Source organism: Sturnus vulgaris, chromosome 2, assembly GCF_052056855.1.
Source record: "Sturnus vulgaris isolate bStuVul1 chromosome 2, bStuVul1.hap1, whole genome shotgun sequence".
Lineage (NCBI taxonomy): Eukaryota > Metazoa > Chordata > Aves > Passeriformes > Sturnidae > Sturnus > Sturnus vulgaris.
In genome coordinates, this window is record NC_142244.1 from 17,142,100 (window position 1) to 17,162,212 (window position 20,113).

The 20,113-nt window shown below is 46.2% G+C and overlaps 1 protein-coding gene across 6 annotated transcripts in view; it reads right to left on the reverse strand.

Annotated features, from left to right (window-relative positions):
- Positions 1–20,113, reverse strand: part of ILDR2 (immunoglobulin like domain containing receptor 2) — a 39,007-nt gene that overhangs the window by 18,037 nt on the left and 857 nt on the right. For 2 of the 6 annotated variants that reach the window (XM_088158090.1, XM_088158087.1), the window contains exons 2-4: positions 11,905–12,237; positions 10,703–10,822; positions 931–987 (exon numbers count right to left, since the gene is read on the reverse strand). In XM_088158090.1, the coding sequence (XP_088014216.1) occupies positions 931–987; positions 10,703–10,822; positions 11,905–12,237 (510 nt within the window). Of the gene's footprint in view, positions 1–930; positions 988–10,702; positions 10,823–11,904; positions 12,238–18,929; positions 19,683–20,113 lie in introns of those variants that run through there. The other 4 variants (XM_088158070.1, XM_088158079.1, XM_088158103.1 and 1 more) reach the window with 4 other exon arrangements.

Genomic DNA, 20,113 nt, shown 5'->3' on the forward strand with positions numbered 1-20,113 from the left:
AATTCTAAATAACAGGGGGAAGAGTGTTAGGCAATAGAGAATCAACTGTTATCTATGCTGAAAAGACCAATCCCTCTCCTACCATGCAGGAATTCTAGGGAGCTTTGGGTTACACTGGAAGTGGGTGAGTGTCTGCCTTCTCTCTGTTTGCATCCCTGGGACAGGCTCAAAAATAGCTTCACACATTTATGTTGCAGTTGCATTTTTGCACAAATGTGTGAAAGAAATGCTCCTCGGGCACCACCAGGGAACGATCAGATGACACAAGGGCTATATATTCTCACAGCTTTTCCCTTTCAAGAACAATCTGTTGCACAGCCTCTGTCCCCTCTGCAAGGAGTGCCACAACTGTTGGCTCTCACTAGTTTTGGCCAGCAAGGGATTTGTCACAGGCATGGAGCTCTCACGTCAGGCCCAGCCACCTGGTGTCACCAAGATGATGGCCTGGCTGTGCAGCACACAAGGGGCTGTGCCACTGATGGGTTGCTAGCCAATGCTCTATTCCCAGCACCTCCTGTGCCACCATCTGTGCTGATGGTGGAGCCGAGTGACTGCACAGGAGCAGATGACACACGGAGCCAAGCAGGGCTGTGGGGTCTCACAGGCTGCAGCAGTTTCCTCTGTGCTAGCAGGGGGAGAGCAGAGAGCTGGATAGAAAACCTCCCCAGAAGAGCTCTGGCATTTCTGCTGTCACACTGATCCTGGCATGACATCAACCATCTCTGTGTGCTGGCTCCCAGCATGGCCCAGCATCAGCTCTCTCGAATCTGAACCCAACACTTTCCCAGTAAGTGCTAGACTCTTCTCTTTAAATCCCCAGATGAAAAACATATACAAGTGAAACATACACCACCACATAAAGATGCTGCAGAAGGATAAACAGACGAGATGACAGAGGAATGGATGATTAAGGGTGAAATGACTGAATACCTGGCATAATCTCCACAGCAAAACTGGGCAAGAGATCAGCAAGCAGCCCTGTCCTGCCTAGAAAAGACAGAAGGAGGAGAAGAAGGAGAGAGGTTACTGCAAGAAAAACACACTCCCCAGCCCCTGCCTTAGCCTCCAGTTCCCTTCCTCATCAGCCCACTTGCACTCTGAGTTATGTGAATTCCTATCAAGCACAGATGTCATCCTGCTCGATGCCTGGTGTCTGCCTCTGCACTTCTGCCATTTCTGTGTCCTTGCATTTTATCTTTATCAGCAGAACTAGGGGGAAAGAATCTGGAACAGAGCTTCTCTAATCTAGGCACAAAATGACAAGAAAAAGGAGTCCCTTTAGCATGGTTACATGGTAACATCTTTCTGGAGTTATGCTCTACACATACAAAAGCTCCTGGAAATGCACAACAACCCTTAAACAGAGGGATAGAATTTATTTTTGAAAGCACTGATGTAGTTTCTACAGATATGAAACATCTTTAACCCAGAGCTATTGATAAATCAGCCACATGCTTCCAAAACCCGTGGATGCTGCTCTCCATGTGGGGCTTTGTGAGTGCACAGAAAACTCCAGGGAAGGAGCCTTGAAGGAATGCTGTGCATATGTGCTAATTATTTGGAGATGCACAGGCATCTTGGTGAGACTGTGTGACAAAGGCCAGCTCCCAAAGGAAGCAAACCAACCAGGGAAGGATTCGTGTAGAAATCTGTGGGATCGCTTTGCAAAAGAAAAAGGAAACAAACAAAACCAAAAAAAAGGCAAGTCAACTTCAAATTTTTAATTTACAACCAAATACAAACAAACAAACTCGAAGCCCAAAGGCAGCTTGGTGCCTGTTTGTTTTGGCAGAGAATGTCTGGGATATTTCCAGTACACAGCAAACATCCTGCACAGTGCTCAGCTGTAATTTACACACACCTGTGCATTGGCAGAACAGCCCTAAAAGTGCAGCTGTGCTGTGAACTCTTCCTCAGAGCTCCCAGGATCCTGCTGGAATTTTTAAAGACATGCATATGGTAGGAGAGCTACACTCTGAAGAGAGACACACACTGTGGGCAAAACAGCAGGAGCAGCTCAGGGTAAGGCAATGCAAAAGAGGTAGAAAGCTACCTTTAACCTCCCCACATGCCCTCCAGGTCCTGCACTGTGCACAACTCAGACACAGTGATGAACCACATCCCAAGTTCCTCGGCCTCTAGTCTGCCCTTGAAGGTTATTACATTTAAATTCCCACCATCCGTTTTTTCTCAGTGCTTCAGCAGAGACTCTGTAGAGATCAAAAATCCACAAGGAAGCCTGCTGGAGCCATAATGAATATCCTGTGACTGCAGGCAGTGCTTTGCAGCCAGTTGCAACTCATCAAAGCTGACTAGTACTCACAGGAACGCCCATCCTGATGAGGTGGTCCCGAATCCTTAGCAAAAGATAGCATGGTGATGCTTCACATAATTGCTCCCCATTTTACCACTTTGAGGGAGGACTCCTGCCACCAGTCTGCTGCAACATTTTCATCTACACATACAAAAAGTTTCATGACATTCCTTGCAGTCAATTTCCTGGAAGGATCAAGCGTCCAAGCTCCCAACTAGTGTGTTATGTTCCACGTGCATATTAAGTATATTCCTTATTTTGGTAAAACAATACATAATTATTTTGCAGGCCTCTGTGCATGTGTGAACAGCACCCACATGAAGCACATGCATGCAGAATATGGGCAGACACGAGCATGTAGCTCACCTCCCATGTGTTACTACCTCTGCACAAGCTCACATGCAGCCCTAGTGTGAGAGCAGATGCCACTGGACAAATTGCTGGAGGTACATAGCTAATTTAGGCTTCTATTTGTGGTAAAAAAAGCAAGGAAATGACACCTTTAAACAGCAGAAACTTTTTCTCAAATGGTCATTGACAAATGGGTGCCTGCTTTATTTTGAACCTACCTGGAGAGCCTCGAACCCTGCTAGTGCTGGGTACCTTCTGATCTCCAAGAGGAATCACATGTCCAACAGGGAAAAAGCACCCCTTAATATAACAGTGCCTGAGAGCTTGGTAAAAACAAAGATAACCCAAGCAGCTACTCTGTGCTACCCACAAGCAGCCAGCACTTCCCTGCTTGTGCAGCCTCACTTGGCTTTGCCAGAGTATCTCCCCAGGGAATTTGCATCCCTGCCCTGCCAACAGGAGTCACACAGCCCTGGAGGCCCCAGATCCCCCAACAGGGATGCACAAAGCCTGGGAGGACCCGAGGCAGCAGCAAACCCCACCACAGTTCCTCCTGAACTCTGCCTGCCTCGCCCAGCCCAGCTGAGAGCCAGCAAGCACAATGCCCACCCCTAGACTGCCATGCCTCCAGCAGCTTTCCAAAGCTCAGCCCCCATCCAGCCCTGGGCTGGAAAAATCCCCTGATTAACCCTTCCTCACACCATTCCTTCAGGGAAGCCAACAGACTGAGGCTGCCTGTGGTTGCCCCAGCAACCAGAGGCTCCCACCATTGTCCCTCACTGAAGGAGATTTTCCTCCCTCTGCTGCTGCTGCCAGCAACAAGTGGAGCAAAACCCCCGTCCTGCCAGTCGGCAGGCACAGGGACACAGGGACAGAGCAGCTCAAAGAGGCAGCACTGCCACTGGATCTCGCCTCCTGCCCTCTGCAAGCCTGGCCAAGCATGGGCACAGCCCAGAGCCAGGTGGTGGCCACAGAGAGGATCCCAGGGCAGCACCCTGGTGGGGCACGCACTGCCCAAAGCACACAGGGCAGGGCATCCTTTTGGACCCATGGCTGTAAGAGCAGGCAGGAGGCAGTCAGAGCATCCATGGCCAGCACCCACCCATCTCTCCATGCCTAGGATGCTCCTTCCATGAGCTTTAAGCTCCTTCTCTCAATTTTTGAGCTTTTTTCTAGGAAATTTTAAAGTGGATGCTGGGGCTAGACAGCAATTAGTGGGGAAGAAACAATCCAGTAAAACATCCTGCCAAGAGACCATCTGGCCACAGCAGCTCTGCCCACCTGAGAAAGGGGCTGCAGGCACTCCAAGTAATGTCTGGGCACCACTGCTGAGTCACAGATCTGTGCCCCCACCCACAAAGGTTTTGTGTCCTCTGTGCAAGCTCTCACCACCGAGGGGATAGAGGGAATAGACAATTGGCCCCGTTTTCCAGGGTTGTCCCGGGTGACTGTGTCAGAGCTAGGAGCTTGTCCTCATTCTGCAAGGATCTGGGACATGTGCCATCTCTATCCCCACCACGCTGCTGAAGGGTTTTACCTGCCCACAGTGGCCTCTCACCAGGCATCTCACACGCCCCAGGCCCCAGCCAGCCTTGAAATGCAACGGAGCTCACGAGCCCCCCATCTGCACTGGCAGAGCACAGGAGGAGGAATGGGAGAGGAAAAGCTGAGGGGATGCAGAGCAGCTCCAAGAGGTGCAGACACACAGCAGAGGCGAGCGAGGACAGGAGTTAATACACAGGAGGCAGGCAGGCGACAGAGCAGTGAGCAAATAGCAGCAGAGCAGGGAAGACCTGGAGTCAAGCACACAATTAGCAGAGAGTCTGCAGAGAAGAGACACAAAAATAATTAGGGTAAGTGGTGCAGCTGAAAAGAAATGATGGCATGAATAAAGTAGGCCCAGGTGCAGTCAGAAACGTGGCAATTGGGTAAACATGGCAACTGGTAAATCCTGGCAATTGCATAAACGTGATAAATATTGGGTAACTATGGCACGAACTGCTGCTTTCCTGTTTGAAGGCTGCTTCTGCAGCCCAAGCTGCTGCACTGGGATCACAGGACACAGCAACTACAGAGGGAATTATTTCCTTCTCAGTGGTGGAAAACTTTGCCAAGCCGTGCCACAGCAAGAGGCCCCTGGCAAGGAACGCTGCCCTGAGGAGAGGCTGGAAAGCACAGGAGAGGAAGTGTGGCCCTTGTAAATCAGATGCTTTTCCAAGGCAGCTGCTGTGACATTTATTGGGGGAGCACGGCTCTGCAATGAGTTGCTCTGCGCTTCCTCTGCTTGGAGTAAACTTTATCCTTTCTTCCCATCCTTCTCTTCAATTGGACAGAGAAACAGCAGCAGGCCCTTTTGGAGATCAAAGTTTTAGCAGGCAACAAAGACCTCCGAGGAGGCTGTCGCCATGGCTACCGTAGTAACCGCGTCTTTTAATCACACCACTCTCCTTTGTGAGCAGCGTGTGGCTGTCGCTGGCAAATAAGGAGGAAAACAGGGGTAAAAAACCTTGGCAATAAGTAGCACTTCTAATCGGCGTGAAATAAACAACCAGGAGTAGGCTGGGCTAGGATGGAGGGACTGGGGTTACAAAGGCAGCAGCACAGTGGTCTGGGGCTGTGCATCAACACTTCTCCAGGATTTTTAAGAGGAAGCCTCCTGTGCCAATCGCTTCCTCCGCCCTGCTGGCACTACCCACCTTTGGTCACAGCTCAAGGTCGGTGAGCCCTCTCCCTGGAGCTGCTCACAGACATTTTCCCAGCCGAGATGTGGGCCAACACATCCCCAACACAAGGCCACCAGCACAACTCTGCCAACTCCTGTGACCGAGCACTGGCTCGGATGCTACTGGCAGCTTTTCAGCAAATCGGAGCAAAATCCTAAAACCAACATCATGTAAGGGAAAATTCTGCCAAGAACTTTTCAATCTCCGAAATCATGTCAAATTTTATTATACAGTCTCTCCTGGCATAGAAGAGACTCCAAACCTGGCTATATTTATACCAGCTATTGAGTCACTTTGCTGAGTAAGAACTGCCTTATTAGCATTGCATACCATACACACGTGTCTCAGTGGAGATTTATCCTCACTGAAAGTCAACACATGTCTCTATTAGTACATTAATTACTGTACAATATGCTCTGTGTGTGTGTATGTGTCTACATTCTTTACTTTACATCCTTTACTACTTTTACTGTGGGTGTGAGACTTTTTAAATTTTGGGTTTAGCCTATATGGATATTGGCTGGTAATATAAACTGCAGAAGATGTCAGTTTACCAATGTTAGCTGCCAGCTGTCTCCAGAAATTAACACAAACCTCAGGTGCTAATTGTTGTTATTTAAAATATAACAATGGGAGAAAAGGAGACTTAGGGGGCACCTTACCACTCTCTACAACTGCCTGAAAGGATGGTGTGGAAAGATGGGGCGACCTCTTCTCCCTGGAAAAAGTGACAGGATGAGAAGAAATGGCCTCAAGCCGTGCCAGGGCGGTTTCAGGTTGGACATCAAGAAGAATTTTGTCACTGAAAGGGTGGTTAAGCACTGGAATGGGCTGCCCTGGGAAGTGGTGGAGTCATCACCCCTGAAGTGTTCAAGAAACACTGGACATGGCACTTAGTGCTATGGTTTAGCTGAGATAGTGGTCTTCAATCAAAGGTTGAACTCAGTGATCTTGGAGGTCTTCTCCGACCTTAATGATTCTATGATTCTGTGATTAAGCATAAAAAAATATTTCACTCATACACATTTTATGTAGTATTAGCTGCTGAATTGTATAGAAAAGAAACCTGGTGATACCTGTCCAGCGAAGCACATGGATCACTAACCAAAGTGTCAAACCAACAGCTGTGGAATACTTTCTGGCCTCTTCCAGAAACCTGACAGGTCCTGGGAATGGAGCCACTGTTTTGTGAAGCATGTCTAAGCTATGTAAAATCTCAGAATGCAAGCATCACTAAACTTGCATAGACCTATGCATTCCAGGGTACCCAGCTGTGCTGAGCTGTATGTACAGGCACTGCTCTGTAGCTGTTCCAGCTTGGGAAGGCAGCAGTGTAGCAGCTTACCTAGGTCCCTGCATCTGGATGGTAAATTCTGGCTCTTGGGAAGGCTTATTGGGTTGCCTGCAATGCCATGCAATGAAGGTGGACTGCTTCCTGATGTGAGCTGACAACACGAAGCCAGGATGACATTGACACTGCACTGTACTTCTGGTTTGAAGGTTACTCCAGGCACACTGCATGCCTGCACTGGTACACGTGCAGTTTCCTTCAGAAAGGCTGCAATGAATTACTTCACTGAAGCCCATTGACATTCTCATATAAAAAAGCAATACACAGGGGCTACAAATAACAATATGATTAATAGCACTGTCTGTGTTTCAAGAAGCAGGACATTAGCTGCCAGCTACTATAACAGAAATGTAGACTTTCTTCAATTTAGGATTCAGCCTTTTAGATTCAATCACATTAAAAAGTTTAAAAAATAAGATGTATAAAGTTGCAAATGGATTCATTAGCCTAGCTGTAATGTCACCAAAGGTTCTCCTTTTCTAATAAAACACGAGTGCAGGGAGTGTCACTTGATTCCTGCTGTGGAATTGCTAAGCTCTGGACTAGTCTGCAGCAGAAGCAGAGTTCATATAGTCTCCAGCACACTACATCCTGTTTGGAGATTCCAAATGCCATCAAAATGCACATATATCACAGAATCACAGAATCGTTTAGGTTGGAAAAGACCTCTGAGATCATCAAGTCCAACCTGTGACCAAACAACACCAGACCATGGAACTGAGGGCCACATCCAGTCTTTACCTAAATACCCCAGAGACAGCGACTTCAACACCTCCCTAGGCAGCCCATTCCAATGTTTAACCAACCCTCCTGGGAAGAAATTCCTTCTGAGGTCCAGCCTGAACCCCCTCCAGCACACCTTGAGGATGAGCCCCCACCTTGCTACAACCTCTTTCCAGACAGTTGTAGAGAGTAATAAGGACTAAAGAACATTTTTTAAAATACAATAAATGTACAATAGTTGTTTTTCTTTTCATTTAAATTCTCTCTTTACTCTACAGGAGGTTCTCTAACTGTGGGTCTCCTGTGTTTCTGAGGCAGAGGTTGCTACCCCCTCATTCCCCACCTGCACTGATTCCCTTAGAGGGTTAAAGTCCCTGACTAAGCAAAAGATACTGAATGGGCTTTCCAGCAAAGTACATAATGAGCACATGCCTAACATCAGGTATGCTTTACTAATCCTATCAGCTTTGCTGAGCACACATGGATATAAATAAATGCTTGTAATACTTTTCTGAAATAAGCACGACATGAGAGCAGCACACGGGATTCTCTGATGCTACCCAGAGCTGACCAGCAGCTCTGGGTGTCAACATGACACCTGCAGGTAACAAAACCCAACATGCAATCCCATCATGACCCAGGCTCTCTGGCTGCTTAAGAGGTCACTGAAGGTCTCTGTGATCACTTTCCTAGGAAAAAAAAGGAAATACTGTAATTTGCCCAGGTTTTGGATTTTGCTCTAAGTCGTGATAAAGTGCCTTTTGATCAATTTTTCATGGTATGATTCACTGAATAAAAGCAGGACTCTCCACTTTTAGCTAAACAGACTTCCATTAATTTATTGATTCTATAAGTATGATATCTACCATTTTTGCCTCTCAGTCCTTTCATGGTTTCAATGTGATATTAAACTGCCCTTTCATCCTGGCATTAATACGAAACCACTAGAAGGGATTCCTTTTCCAATCTGATTCTTCTGTCACCCCAAGGATAACGTGAGTGGGTAGAACCTCTGCTCTATTCAAAATTCGAATTTATGCAGAAATCATGCAGCAACCCCAAAATAAGCAATGTAAATTGTATCTGAGAAACCACTGTAAGCAGGGAACAAACAGCAATGTGCTCTGGGAATCGTAGCATCTCTCACACACTATCCCTCTGCTGCTCCAGCCTCTCTAACAGGGAATGTGGGTTCCACCCAAAGAGCAGCACAACAGCAAACAAAACCCTTTTACCACATGTCCCCCTGGACTGTAGAATTGCTTCAACCTACATCTGTATTCAGTGTCTCCCTCCAAGCAGAGCGATGGAACAAACAAAAAGTATCCCAGAATATGCAGAATATTAAGAAGTGGTATTTTCATCACTGGCTGCTTCCTCCTTTAGCCATCAGTAGGGAGAGATAAAGGAAAACAAAGAAAAAGTAACAGCAAAGGTTGTAACAGCAAAGGAAAAGATTAAGGTGGGAAGGGGAAGAGAGGGAAGGAGAAAAACAGGTAGGTAACGTTGGAATTGCACCAAAAGCTGGAATGTTGCCTCTATCCAGGAAAAAGCAATATACAGAAGCTGCCTAACAGCATGAGGCAGAAGTAAGCCCACGACAAGTCTGCTTTCATGCTGCTGCCAAACTTGGCTGAGAGCTGCATAAAGTGCAAGGTCAGCCCCAGAGGCTGAACAGAAAAGCAGATGTGGTCAAGGGTGATGCAGCCTAAGCTACATGTGACCCCCAACACAACCATAATGAACTGGGGGTAAAGACATCTCCCCACAGTCTTCTGTACACACTGAAAAACCAATTCTTCCTGTTACCATGGCACTATTTCATCACTGGTGTCTGAGCACAGTTGTAGATATACAAGAGGAAGACACCAAATCCTAAACAGGAAGGTGAAGAAGGGACAAAAGTTCAGCAGCTCATCCCTACACAGACGCAGGACCTCAGGAGAGGATTTTAACAGCTACCACTGGCACCTGGCAGAGATAACCTCACCTGGACTCACACAGGTCAGCCCTGAGCCTGTTACTAAGTGGCAGATGATACAGTGTCACACTGGATTTACATAGGGGTGTGACACTGTGTTTCTGGAGTGACCATACTGACCTTCCACTCCAACTATTCATTGTTTGGCTGACATTAAAGGTGTGAGGAGAGGCAATGGCACTGTGACAGCCACTCACCCATTCAGTCTGGTTTACTTGGTGATGATAACTACAGCTCCAAATATAAATGCCAATTAACCTCTGACCTTTGGCAGATCAAGGGATTGCTTGATACACGTGTCCTATTGTGCACCTCCACAGATCACCTACATACTATCAACCCAAGCTTTTTAATATTTCCATCACAGGATGCACAGATCTGTACTCACAAGAGCCACAGTGAGGTCTTAAGTTAAGTTTGGAAGAACTCAGCTTGCTCTCCTGGAACATCTAGGGTTGAAGTACTATAGCTGGCTCCAGGCATATCAACAAAAGTCTCTGAAAAGTCCAGTCCACTCTGCTTTTCTCCTCTAGCTGGAATGGCTGCTTTTCTGACCTTTACAGTCAGCTGTATCATGGAAGCCATCATTGAAAGTATACCCTGCAAATAAGGAAAAAACTGATCCTGCTCAGCACACTGCTCAAGGGAGCTTAACACAAACAGAGCCAAGCACACACACACCACAGAGGGGCTAGGTGCTGTTAGTGGCAGCACCAGCTCAAACCTGATCAGGATGACTGTGAAACTGCACCTCTAACTGGACAAGTGTTATTAGGCACACAAAAACATCTCCCAAACTGACACATTCAACACAGTGCTTCTTGATATCCTCACAGGTCAGAAGAGTGGGATGAGCACTGCAAAAATCACAGGATCTGATGTCTTCTGGGTGTCTGCTGTTAAAAAGACTCTGTCTCAAATGTTCATTTTGCTGCAAATTTTTTTGTTTTATCCCTTAAAAACAAGAGTTCTGCCTTTCCATAGCCCCGCAGTTTCTGCAGTCATTTACGCCTGTGTAGCGTGTGAGCAGTGTGGGTGTAAACATTACTATTCTGGTTTGGTAGCATTTGCCACCCACTTTGCCTAGGTGTGAATGACTGCACAAGGTGCAAGGCAATGGTGACAGTGCTGCAGGGACTGTTTTACATAGCTCTTACACCCATAGTAATACGGTGCACAGGGATGGAGAGACAGCGAGAGAGCAGGAGGAAAGATGCATCAGGTATCTGCCGAAAAAGCTGCCTGACAAGAGGCCTCACCAAGCACAAGCAGCTCCACTGATTCTTCATTCTTGCCCTCCACATCATCTGGTGTGATAATAAGGCAGTAATAGAGGCCACTGTCTCCCCACATCAACTTCCCAATTTGCAGGTCTGCATCTGGAAGGCAAAAAACAGAAGTCAGGTTTTTCCTCCAACACTTACAGGAACAATGGAGGGTTGAATGCACTGGGTCCATATTTGTGTCACACATCCATTTCATTTCCTTACTAAGAAGGAGGATTAACCTTATCCAGAATCTCACAGTATTCAGGAAAAAACACAACAGGTCAAGACTTCTGGCTGTAGATAATGCTGCAGAGGCAGCTCACCCTGCAAGAGCCAAGAGCAGAAGGGGTCACTAATGTCTCTCTCTGTCCTTCCTGTCACCTTAGGCTGGGGTCCCAACACTGTTCATGTCATGAAAGAAGGGCGTAGTGTCTCCTCTACAGCACCTCAGCCATTTGTGAAGAGGTTACACAGAGACAAAGGAAAACACTCCCTCTTGTGAGGCTGACCACATGCTCTCCACACCAAGGAGTCTCCACTTCTGGCTAGATGGTTTCCCCAGTCAATCAGACACCTTGTACTTTGGAGGGACAAGGTCTCTCACACAGCCTTCCAGATAAAAATATTTAAGGACCCTGCCATCTCCCATCTCCACCCAACCTGGCTTTGCCCCATGGGACTCTCTTCCTCTCACTCTACCCTCTCACTCTGTGTGGGTTTAGCTTCACGACGGGGTAAGCTGGTGAAGTCTATGGCTGAGCAAACATGACATGCAGGATAATCTTGGTATTTCAGAACTAGGAAAACATCCGTGGCATTTGCAAGGAAGAAAAACCTATCCTGCAGAAACCGAATGTGTATCTCTCTTGCTGCCACCCCTTTGCTAAGGAAAATCTGTATACACAGCAATATGCAGAAATCAGGAATAAAAAACTTCCACTTCATGGAAGGGAAAAAGGGATACTGTATCTGAATTGAAGACCTACAAGGAGTCAACTGAAGGGAAGTGCCAAAGGAAATTACCTTTGGGTCTAGGATTGGTTGGCTGAATCCTAAATGTCTGACATACAACAGCTCTCTTCCCACAGCCTTTTCTGAGGGAGTCAACTAAACAATTACTGCCAGATCCAGTATCCCAAATTGCTAAGGGTCCATTCCAGCTCCCCCAAGCATCACTGGAGTAGGAGAGTTACCATGGACAATGCTGACGTCTCTTTCCTTGTAGAAGTCTCCTATGGTGATGGCAGATCCCTGTTTGGAGGCCACGACACGGACTGTCCTCCTGCTGTCCACACAATCCAGGTAGGGATCCCAGTCCAGGTTCCTCTTGCTCATTGTTTGCAAACCAGAAGTCACCATACCCAGAGCTTCTCCCATCCGGTCCTGGCAGTAGGATTTGTACCTCCATTGTACCACAGCTGGTTGTGTGGAAGAAGTAGAGAAATGACAGCGAAGCAGAGCAGGCTGAAATAACATGGCCACCTTCTTCTTCTCAGGCACAGTGACCTGCAACCCTTCCACCTCAGCTAGAAGACAAAAACATGAGTATCATATGTCTTAGCACTACTTGAAGAGGGAGCTACTGCATTTTATCACAGCATCATTCTCTCCACATACATAAAACTGTCCATCTGTTTCAGGTGCTAGGGCACAACACTCCTCAATGTATGCAAGCACGGATGTTGGCAGCAGAAATAAGTTTGCTTTTTCATAGCTTACAGTGACAAAGAAAAACACAGCATGATGGGGCTGAAGGCTCAGATGCAGCATGCTTATGCTGTAGAAGCTCTAACACAATGGTGTGATGATTCACAGCTTCTGTGGCAGGTTCAAACATAAGGAAGAGGTATTTTGGGGATGGCCATGCTCCACCTGTGCCAGGTCAGCCATGGGGCCAGATCCTGAGTTCATGACAACCCCACTGCAGAATCACCTCCCTCCACGTTTCAGTGGCATCACACCTCCTCTTTACAAGTCAGGCAACACACAGTGCCTGGACCAGCACATTCTGCATTGGTGCCCAGTTAGTGCTGCTTGCTCTGCCAAACTCCAGAGATGCATGAAGGAGTGGATCCAAATCACAGAGCTCTTCCCAGGGCTGGCAAGTAGCACTGAAACTGCTCCATGTGGGAGGTGTGGAGAAAAAGGGCCCAAACCCACAGGTTTTTCACATTCCCAGGGAGGAGAGGGCTCTCAACATGCAATGTTTATCTAGCAGCTGACAGGAGAGCTGCAGCCTGGACCTGATGCATTAATGTCCCAGAGAAGATGCAGGGGACTGCTGCCACACCCTTGTGTAGCTGAGGGAGAGTCAGTGAGCAATGTCAGCCCTCAGGAGAGTGAGGCACTCCATCCAAGCACAGGGATATGGCCAAACCTCCCCTGCATGTCCTTCTTTGCTTCCCTCTTTGTGCTGCAGGCAGCAATGTCTGAGAGCACTCACACAACACTGGAAAAAGGGAATCAGGTTCAGTGTGGAAAATGTTGGTGTTATCACATACCTCACCCAGAGCAGGTGGAAAGGAGGGAATACACAGGGAAACAGGGAAAAAAAGGAAATACAAGGAAACATTCAAGACAACAAAGCAGAAGAGAAAGTCTACACAACATCTGGAGAAGGGACTGGTGGAAACGTAGTGAGGAACGAAAAGACTGAGGAAAAAACTTCCTGATATCGAGAAACAGTAGAAGAGAAGGGAAAATGCAAGAAAGAAGAAAAATGAGTAAGGATAAAGCCTCAGAGCAAATATAAGAAGCAGAAGGATAAGCAAGATGACAATCAGGAAGCTTGCATTCAGTTGGAAGAAGCTGGAGAAGGTGTTTCAGCCCAGGTAAAAATAAGTACAGAGGGCTGCAGTCAGGTTGCAGGAGATTCAGAAACGATGTAGAGAAGAGAGGAAATGGAGTCAGCAAAAATAACCCACCCACTCCAGAAAGCAGAGATGAAAAGGAGATGGAAATTGGCAAAAGAAAGTGAAATGACAGGAGATATCTTTAGAACGGGGGGGAAAAAAGGCATAGACTAAAGCATTGGAGCTTGAAGCAGACAGAGAGCAATAAATGCATTAACTGTATAAAAACAGCAGGCATGAAGAGACAAGGTCAAGCTGGAGACAGCTGCAAACCTGAAACACAAAAGCGAGCAGAGATTGCATGATCAGGATTCAAAACCAAAGGAAAGTGAAGAGGCTGGAAAAACAATGAATATTAAATTCAACAAGTTATCACTGTCTGAATTGTAAAGCACAATGAAGTCTATAAATCCCAGGAGAGGAAAACACAATATGGACAGAACCTAGGAGAAAACTTATTTCTGAGAGGCAAGGTGGTCACTGATACTAACAGACTTACTGATCTAGGCAGGATTTGACCTTGGGAAGTACTATGTGAAGGTTTGAGGAGCACAGGGATGCTCTGGAATTTGCACATAAATTCTATATAATGCATATAATGAATGCAGGACACCATGCACACTGTGCCTGTGCCATGTGGAAGTTGCACAGGAGGTTCTCAGTTTTGCCAGAAGTGCCTGGACCAAAATGCAAACTCTGAAGTGTGGCTGTTCTCCAGACTGCCACCGAGCACAGCTGAGGTCTCCCACAGGACAGGCAGGGGAATGAGGCAGCTCCCACACTTTCCCAAGACACAGGCAAAGAGATTATTTAGGAAATGACAGCTGGGATATTTCTGCCAGGCTTCCTTTACCCAGGGACCAAGCATAGGGACCACACGGCACTAAGGGAACACCACCAGTTGCTTCTCAAGGTGAACCAAGTGGTGACATCAAATCCTCTCCTCTCCAGAGATTCACACTTTCTGGGCTGCATCTGAATGCAAGAATCATGAAGAACACCTCGAAAAACCAAAGGGTCCATGTCAAACCTGTGTCTGGCAGCTCCCTGCCTGACCCCTCTCACAGTCTGAGGCCAAAGCCAGCATGTGGCATGAGCTGATCAAGTGACTCATCACGTTACCTCAGTTTCAGGGATAAAACAGTGACAACACTGAATATTTCAATCTTTCCCTTGTGAACCAAGTGTGCTGCTTAGTAATAAACACAGTGCTCTCAGCTAACCATGCACCATAGCCTTCCTTCCCTGTTAATGAGATTAATGAGTTTGGCAAGCCAGGGACTGCTTTAATAAATGATTAGCTGAGCTTTAGCAAATTCTCATCTGACTAACTTTCCCCACCCTACCCCCATGTGAATGTCTATATCAAGAAAAGAAAAGCTTTTGGGAAACTACAAGAATTCTTTTTCTACCAAAAAGCATAAAGATGAAGATGTGCAGAAAATTATCTGGCATCTTCTATATCCTATCCCAAGCTCTTTATTAACTTCTTAAGTATTATTTTCGGATTCCTTCCAGGAATAGCATTTAAGAGCAACACAGTGCCTCAGATTGGGAGACTGGAACAGAGGAAACTTTAGATCTATTTAAGTTAAATTATATATAATTGTATATGGCTGAATTGGGAAATCATACACCTGTTATTTCCTCTGCCAAAAAAGAATTTCTGGAATTGATTCATGTTTTATGTCACTGCTGCAACAGTGTCCACCAAAAAAACATCCACCAGGATGTTTGACTGCCTGAAGACAAGATGGTGGCTTTACAGTGATCAGTTATGTCCAGGCATGGGAATTATAGGACTTCCTCACCTTCAAGAAGAAACTATTGACCTCAAAGTGTAGTGTAGCCAAGACAAGAAAAGCCTCAGATGTACCACAGGACAGAATTCTGTTATTAATACATCAGAGAGAGAAAAAAAAAGTGAAATATGTGAAAAATTATGAGAAGCTTAGTGACAGTACCGTGGTAGCTCTTTGTCTAGTTTAATACAAACAGGACTAAAAAGAAACTGAATTGTGTTGTGCTATGTTTTGACTGATGCAGACAGAGTAAAATTAGCCCTTATTTCAAAGTCATCATGGAAATGCAATTCCTGCACTCTAGAGAAGGAACCTGTTCATTGTGAATTTCACAATGTTTCAAGCTTCACAAGAAAAAATCTAGCTCCTGGGAGTCTCATGACTATGTGATTATTTTGGTTTCCTCCATTCTTGCTCTCCTAAACCCAAAGAAAAAGGTCTGAAAATATTAATCAATTGCATCTTATAAACACAGTTATTCTTTCTCTTAGAAAATAAAAAGAATCCATGGGTTTGTTTGTCTGTACAAATATATATACACACACTCCCGGAGAAAGAGCTTAAAAATAATCACACTTTGAAATATAATTGTATGAGGTTTGTCTGTTTCAATCGGCAATGTGCATTTGTCTCCTTGCTCTGATTCCTTCTCTGAACTATCCTCAGATTATGCATTCAAACTATGCAATCAACACTACACACAAGCTATCACTAATACATTTCACTGGTGATTAAAGAAAATTCCAGGAAGCGATTACAGAGGGGATATTTGTAAGGGCGGGTTTGAGCCTTTTGAGCCTGATCTTCCTAAACCCTTCCCTGAGCAGGAGAGAAGGCAATTGAGAGGTGATAACTGAGGCTCTTGCTTTGCCATTGACCTCCAGAGAAGCCTGTGCCTCCCCGAGGTGAAATGAATCCCAGGAAGATTTAACTTCACTACACAGCCTCAAGGAATAGAATCACAGCATGGTTTGGGTTGGAGGGGACCTTAAATATCATATAGTAAGAATACAATTGATCTGAAGCAGCAATCCTGGAAGTAATGGCAAAGTCAAATCCTGTAGTTCAGTGGAACATGTCTCAGGCTGCATCCTTCTGGAACACACAAGACTTGAGGCCAAGAGAAGGCAGCACAAATTGTTCTTCAGGTCACATCGGTCTCCCTATCTGTGCACACATCTCATCTCTTTCTTTGCAATTATTTGGCTCATGCCACTGCTTGCCTGAGGTAGTACAGCTGATTCCATGAAAATAAAAAAATTGCATTCCCCATTTTCATGTACCTTTATTGACAGGAGTGGCAATTGTACACAGAGGAGAATGGAAATCACTGGGTCCTGATCCAGGCACCTCAGGAAAGCTACTCCTAGACTTTACCTCAGGGCTTCGGCAGAAAAGCATGAGTTCACTGGTAAGCTGCCCTTAGGGTAGGTTATACCACTTCCCAAATAAAATAAAATGTTGGGCAAAAGTATTATTGGTTTTGGCACCTTGGATAACTATGCATCATTTCAAAGTGTTCTTTACCTCACTACTGAATACTGGCACACCATTCACACTTTCAAATGTCGATCAAGCTTGAATCAGGAAGGGCAAGATCTGGGCTTTGAGACCAGAAAGTCAGACATGATAAAGAAATGTGTAAACAGATGAATGGAGAGCCAGTGGGATCGCTGAGATTGTATTGTACAGATTCTTGCCTACTTATGTTGGACTACATCCAATCCATGCAATTTGTCAGCAAAAGCCATCACCATCAGATTGTATCAAGTGCCTTTGAGAAATTAATTGGATGTCTTGGTCTGGTTCCTATCACACTTGTGTTCTTAGACACGTGACCACTAATTGTCAACTTTTTTTGGAAGCAAGAAACCAATGCCTGAACAAGTCAGCTGCAGCTGAGGTGAAAGCATGGTTCTGTTTTTCACAGCTCCATAGCAAAACCAAGAATTTCAGCCCTCCATCTACTTAACCTGGAAAGGGGAAAACCCAAAGCTGCAGAAAAGTGTAGTCATGCACACCCAGCACTCACAGCACAGAACCTCAACACAAAAACACTCCATGTAGGACAGCCCAGACTGTGCAAAATGACTGCAGCAGACATTGGACTATTCCTTGCTCTTCCACATTCTCTGTGGTGCTCTCTCTATGCACTCCCTATGCTCATTACAGCCCCTTATACACATTCACAAAAGTCATTCTGGATGCTCTCAGGTGAATTATCTCAGCTCTGGCCACCCGATCAAAACCACCATCTGCCTTACTACTGTCTGAAAGCAGTTACAGTTGTCAGATGCCTCCTGATTTAGACTTGGTTTGGCATCCCAGAAATCATTCCCAGAAATATCACTCATCAAAAGCCTGAGAATAAAGCAAAAGAAATGCAAAGAGTCTCTCCAAGCCTTGTAATACCATGCCATAATACCTGTCCTTGGGATGGCATTGAGATTTCCACAGCTGCCAGTTTCACTCAAGGTGACCTGACAGGAATACAGAGTAAGAAAAACATGAGATTTCTTCCCAGTTATGCTACACTTATGCTCTGTGAAGCCAAGCAAGGGAAGTCAGACGAACACTTTAAATCAAAACAAGTAAAATAGTCCAACAATTTTCCTGCCTTCCCAAGAAGTGTGGTCAGCTGGCAAAGCACAGCTGTGCTCCAGCATGCCCCCTCTGCCTGCCCTCGTGAACCATGGCTGGGAAAGAACAGGTACAGCAACAGCATACAGGGACTGAGTGCTAAATTACTGGTGGAAAAGTACTTATCAGGAAGAAGAGATCCCATTTTAATGTGGGCAGTCTTCTAATTGTAATTTTTCCAAGCTTAGTCCAAGTTGTGAGGCAGAAAAAATTTGATCTGCTTGTTCTGTACATAAAACTGGAGTTCAGTCTCCAGTGCAGCACTATGCTCTTGTTTTAAATGCATTAGGAATTACAGCATTAATAAGAAAATGGTAAACACAAGGGGAAGATTCATTCCAGAATCAAGCTGCACTTGGTAATTTACAAGAACAGGCTTTACACAGGGACTAAGGATACTTGGCAAATTTTATCTTCTTTTTATAGAATGAGAGCACAGTCCCACACATATCTTAACCCGTGTGACCTCACAGGAAGGAATAAAGAACGACCTGCTCTTCATCCATTTGCTGTTGTTATTAAAACACTCGCTTTAGGCATGTGGGAGAGCAGGACAGGAGGGGGAGAAGCCAAACCAGATCCATTGTATCTCACACAGGATTTTTTGAAACTGCCGTAAGAACTCACAATGCCCAAAACCAAACAAAAGATAAATGCAAGAGCCAAAAATTAAAGACAAACAAAGGACAGAGAGGAATTACTGCTGGGAGGAAAGGGACTGAAAGTGCTGATTAGAAATTTCTCAGCCCGCCTCGATGAGGGAGGAGGGGAGGGAAGGGAATGAGAGCCTTCTCTTTCTGTTCCCTTTTGTCTCCCTGCTTCTTCCCCATCTTGCACTCTGTCCCCTGGCCCCTCCACCTCCCAACCCCCACTTCTCTTCCCCAGAGTGGAGTGTACCACTCTGGCTGGATTAGGGCTCCTTACCTTGATGCAGACCTTTCATTCCTTTGCACAGCCACTGGGGAGAGGAAAATCTTGAATCCATGTTTGCTAGCCCCCTCCTTTTCTGTGCATACACACACAAACACACTCACACACCTTTGCTTATTTGCTTGCTCTCGGCTGTGAAAAAGGACATCAGCTCCTGATTTATGGCTAGGCAGCAGAGGCTGGAGGAGAGCAGGCGAGCACTGCCTGCCTCCATCCCTCAGCACACAGCTATGGATAACCTGTTGCCTGCCGGAAGCCTGTGCCTGCCAGCTCTCCACAGCACCAGCAGCACGCAGTCCTGTCTCAAAAACACAGGGCTAGAGGAAACTGGAAGGTCTTCCCACTGCAGCGGTACCTCTCTCTCTGCATTGACCCTGCATGCTCCAAACAGTGCTGGCTGCCAGGAATCGCGAACTGCCCTCAGTGGAAGGAGAAAAGTGTCAACAGCCCGGTCTTTTAGCTTGATAAAAAAGTCCTGATTAGACTGACATGTCCAGATAAAGAAGCTCTTTAAAAAGAGGGAGGAATGTAATGTCATCTTTAGCTACACCCTGTAGCTAAAATGCTTTGCCGGTCCTTGGATGCTATTTATCAGCACACTACTATGGCTAGTAGGAAAGGAGGGGTAGCTGTGGGTGCGCGGGCACTCCAGACCAACTCACTCAAGTGGGATACATTTGGAAGCAGCCAAATGGCAGGGAAGGAGGAAGGGAGAGAAGGATGAGCTGGAAGTTGCTGAAGCCCCAGATGAGGCCGTGAAACCCTGGAAGGGAGCAGTAGGCAGGCACCGGTGTTGAAGATGACTCAGAGTGAAAATGCAAGGAAAGGGGTGGGTGGATGGTGGGAGAGAGGTGTTATGACTAAAAGCCGAATTTACTGCTTGTGAATCCTAAATCTGAATAGGAAGAAGGAAGAGGCTGAGGTCTTTTTTGTGGAATACATAGGTGACAGTGGGAAATATATGCCACTTAACCCAAGTGTGTCTGTTTCTTCTTTCAGCTTCTAACCAGCCTGCCTGGCTAAGTCATCCTACTGCAGCTTTTCCTACAGCCTGCTGCTCCTGCCTGTGCCTGGCTGCTGCACCGGCTCACAGATCTTGCCCCTCACCTGACATGGCTTTCTCTTTCTCCCCGGTTCCCGGCTGCCCCGCCGCTCTCACCCCGCTGTAATCCCTTCTC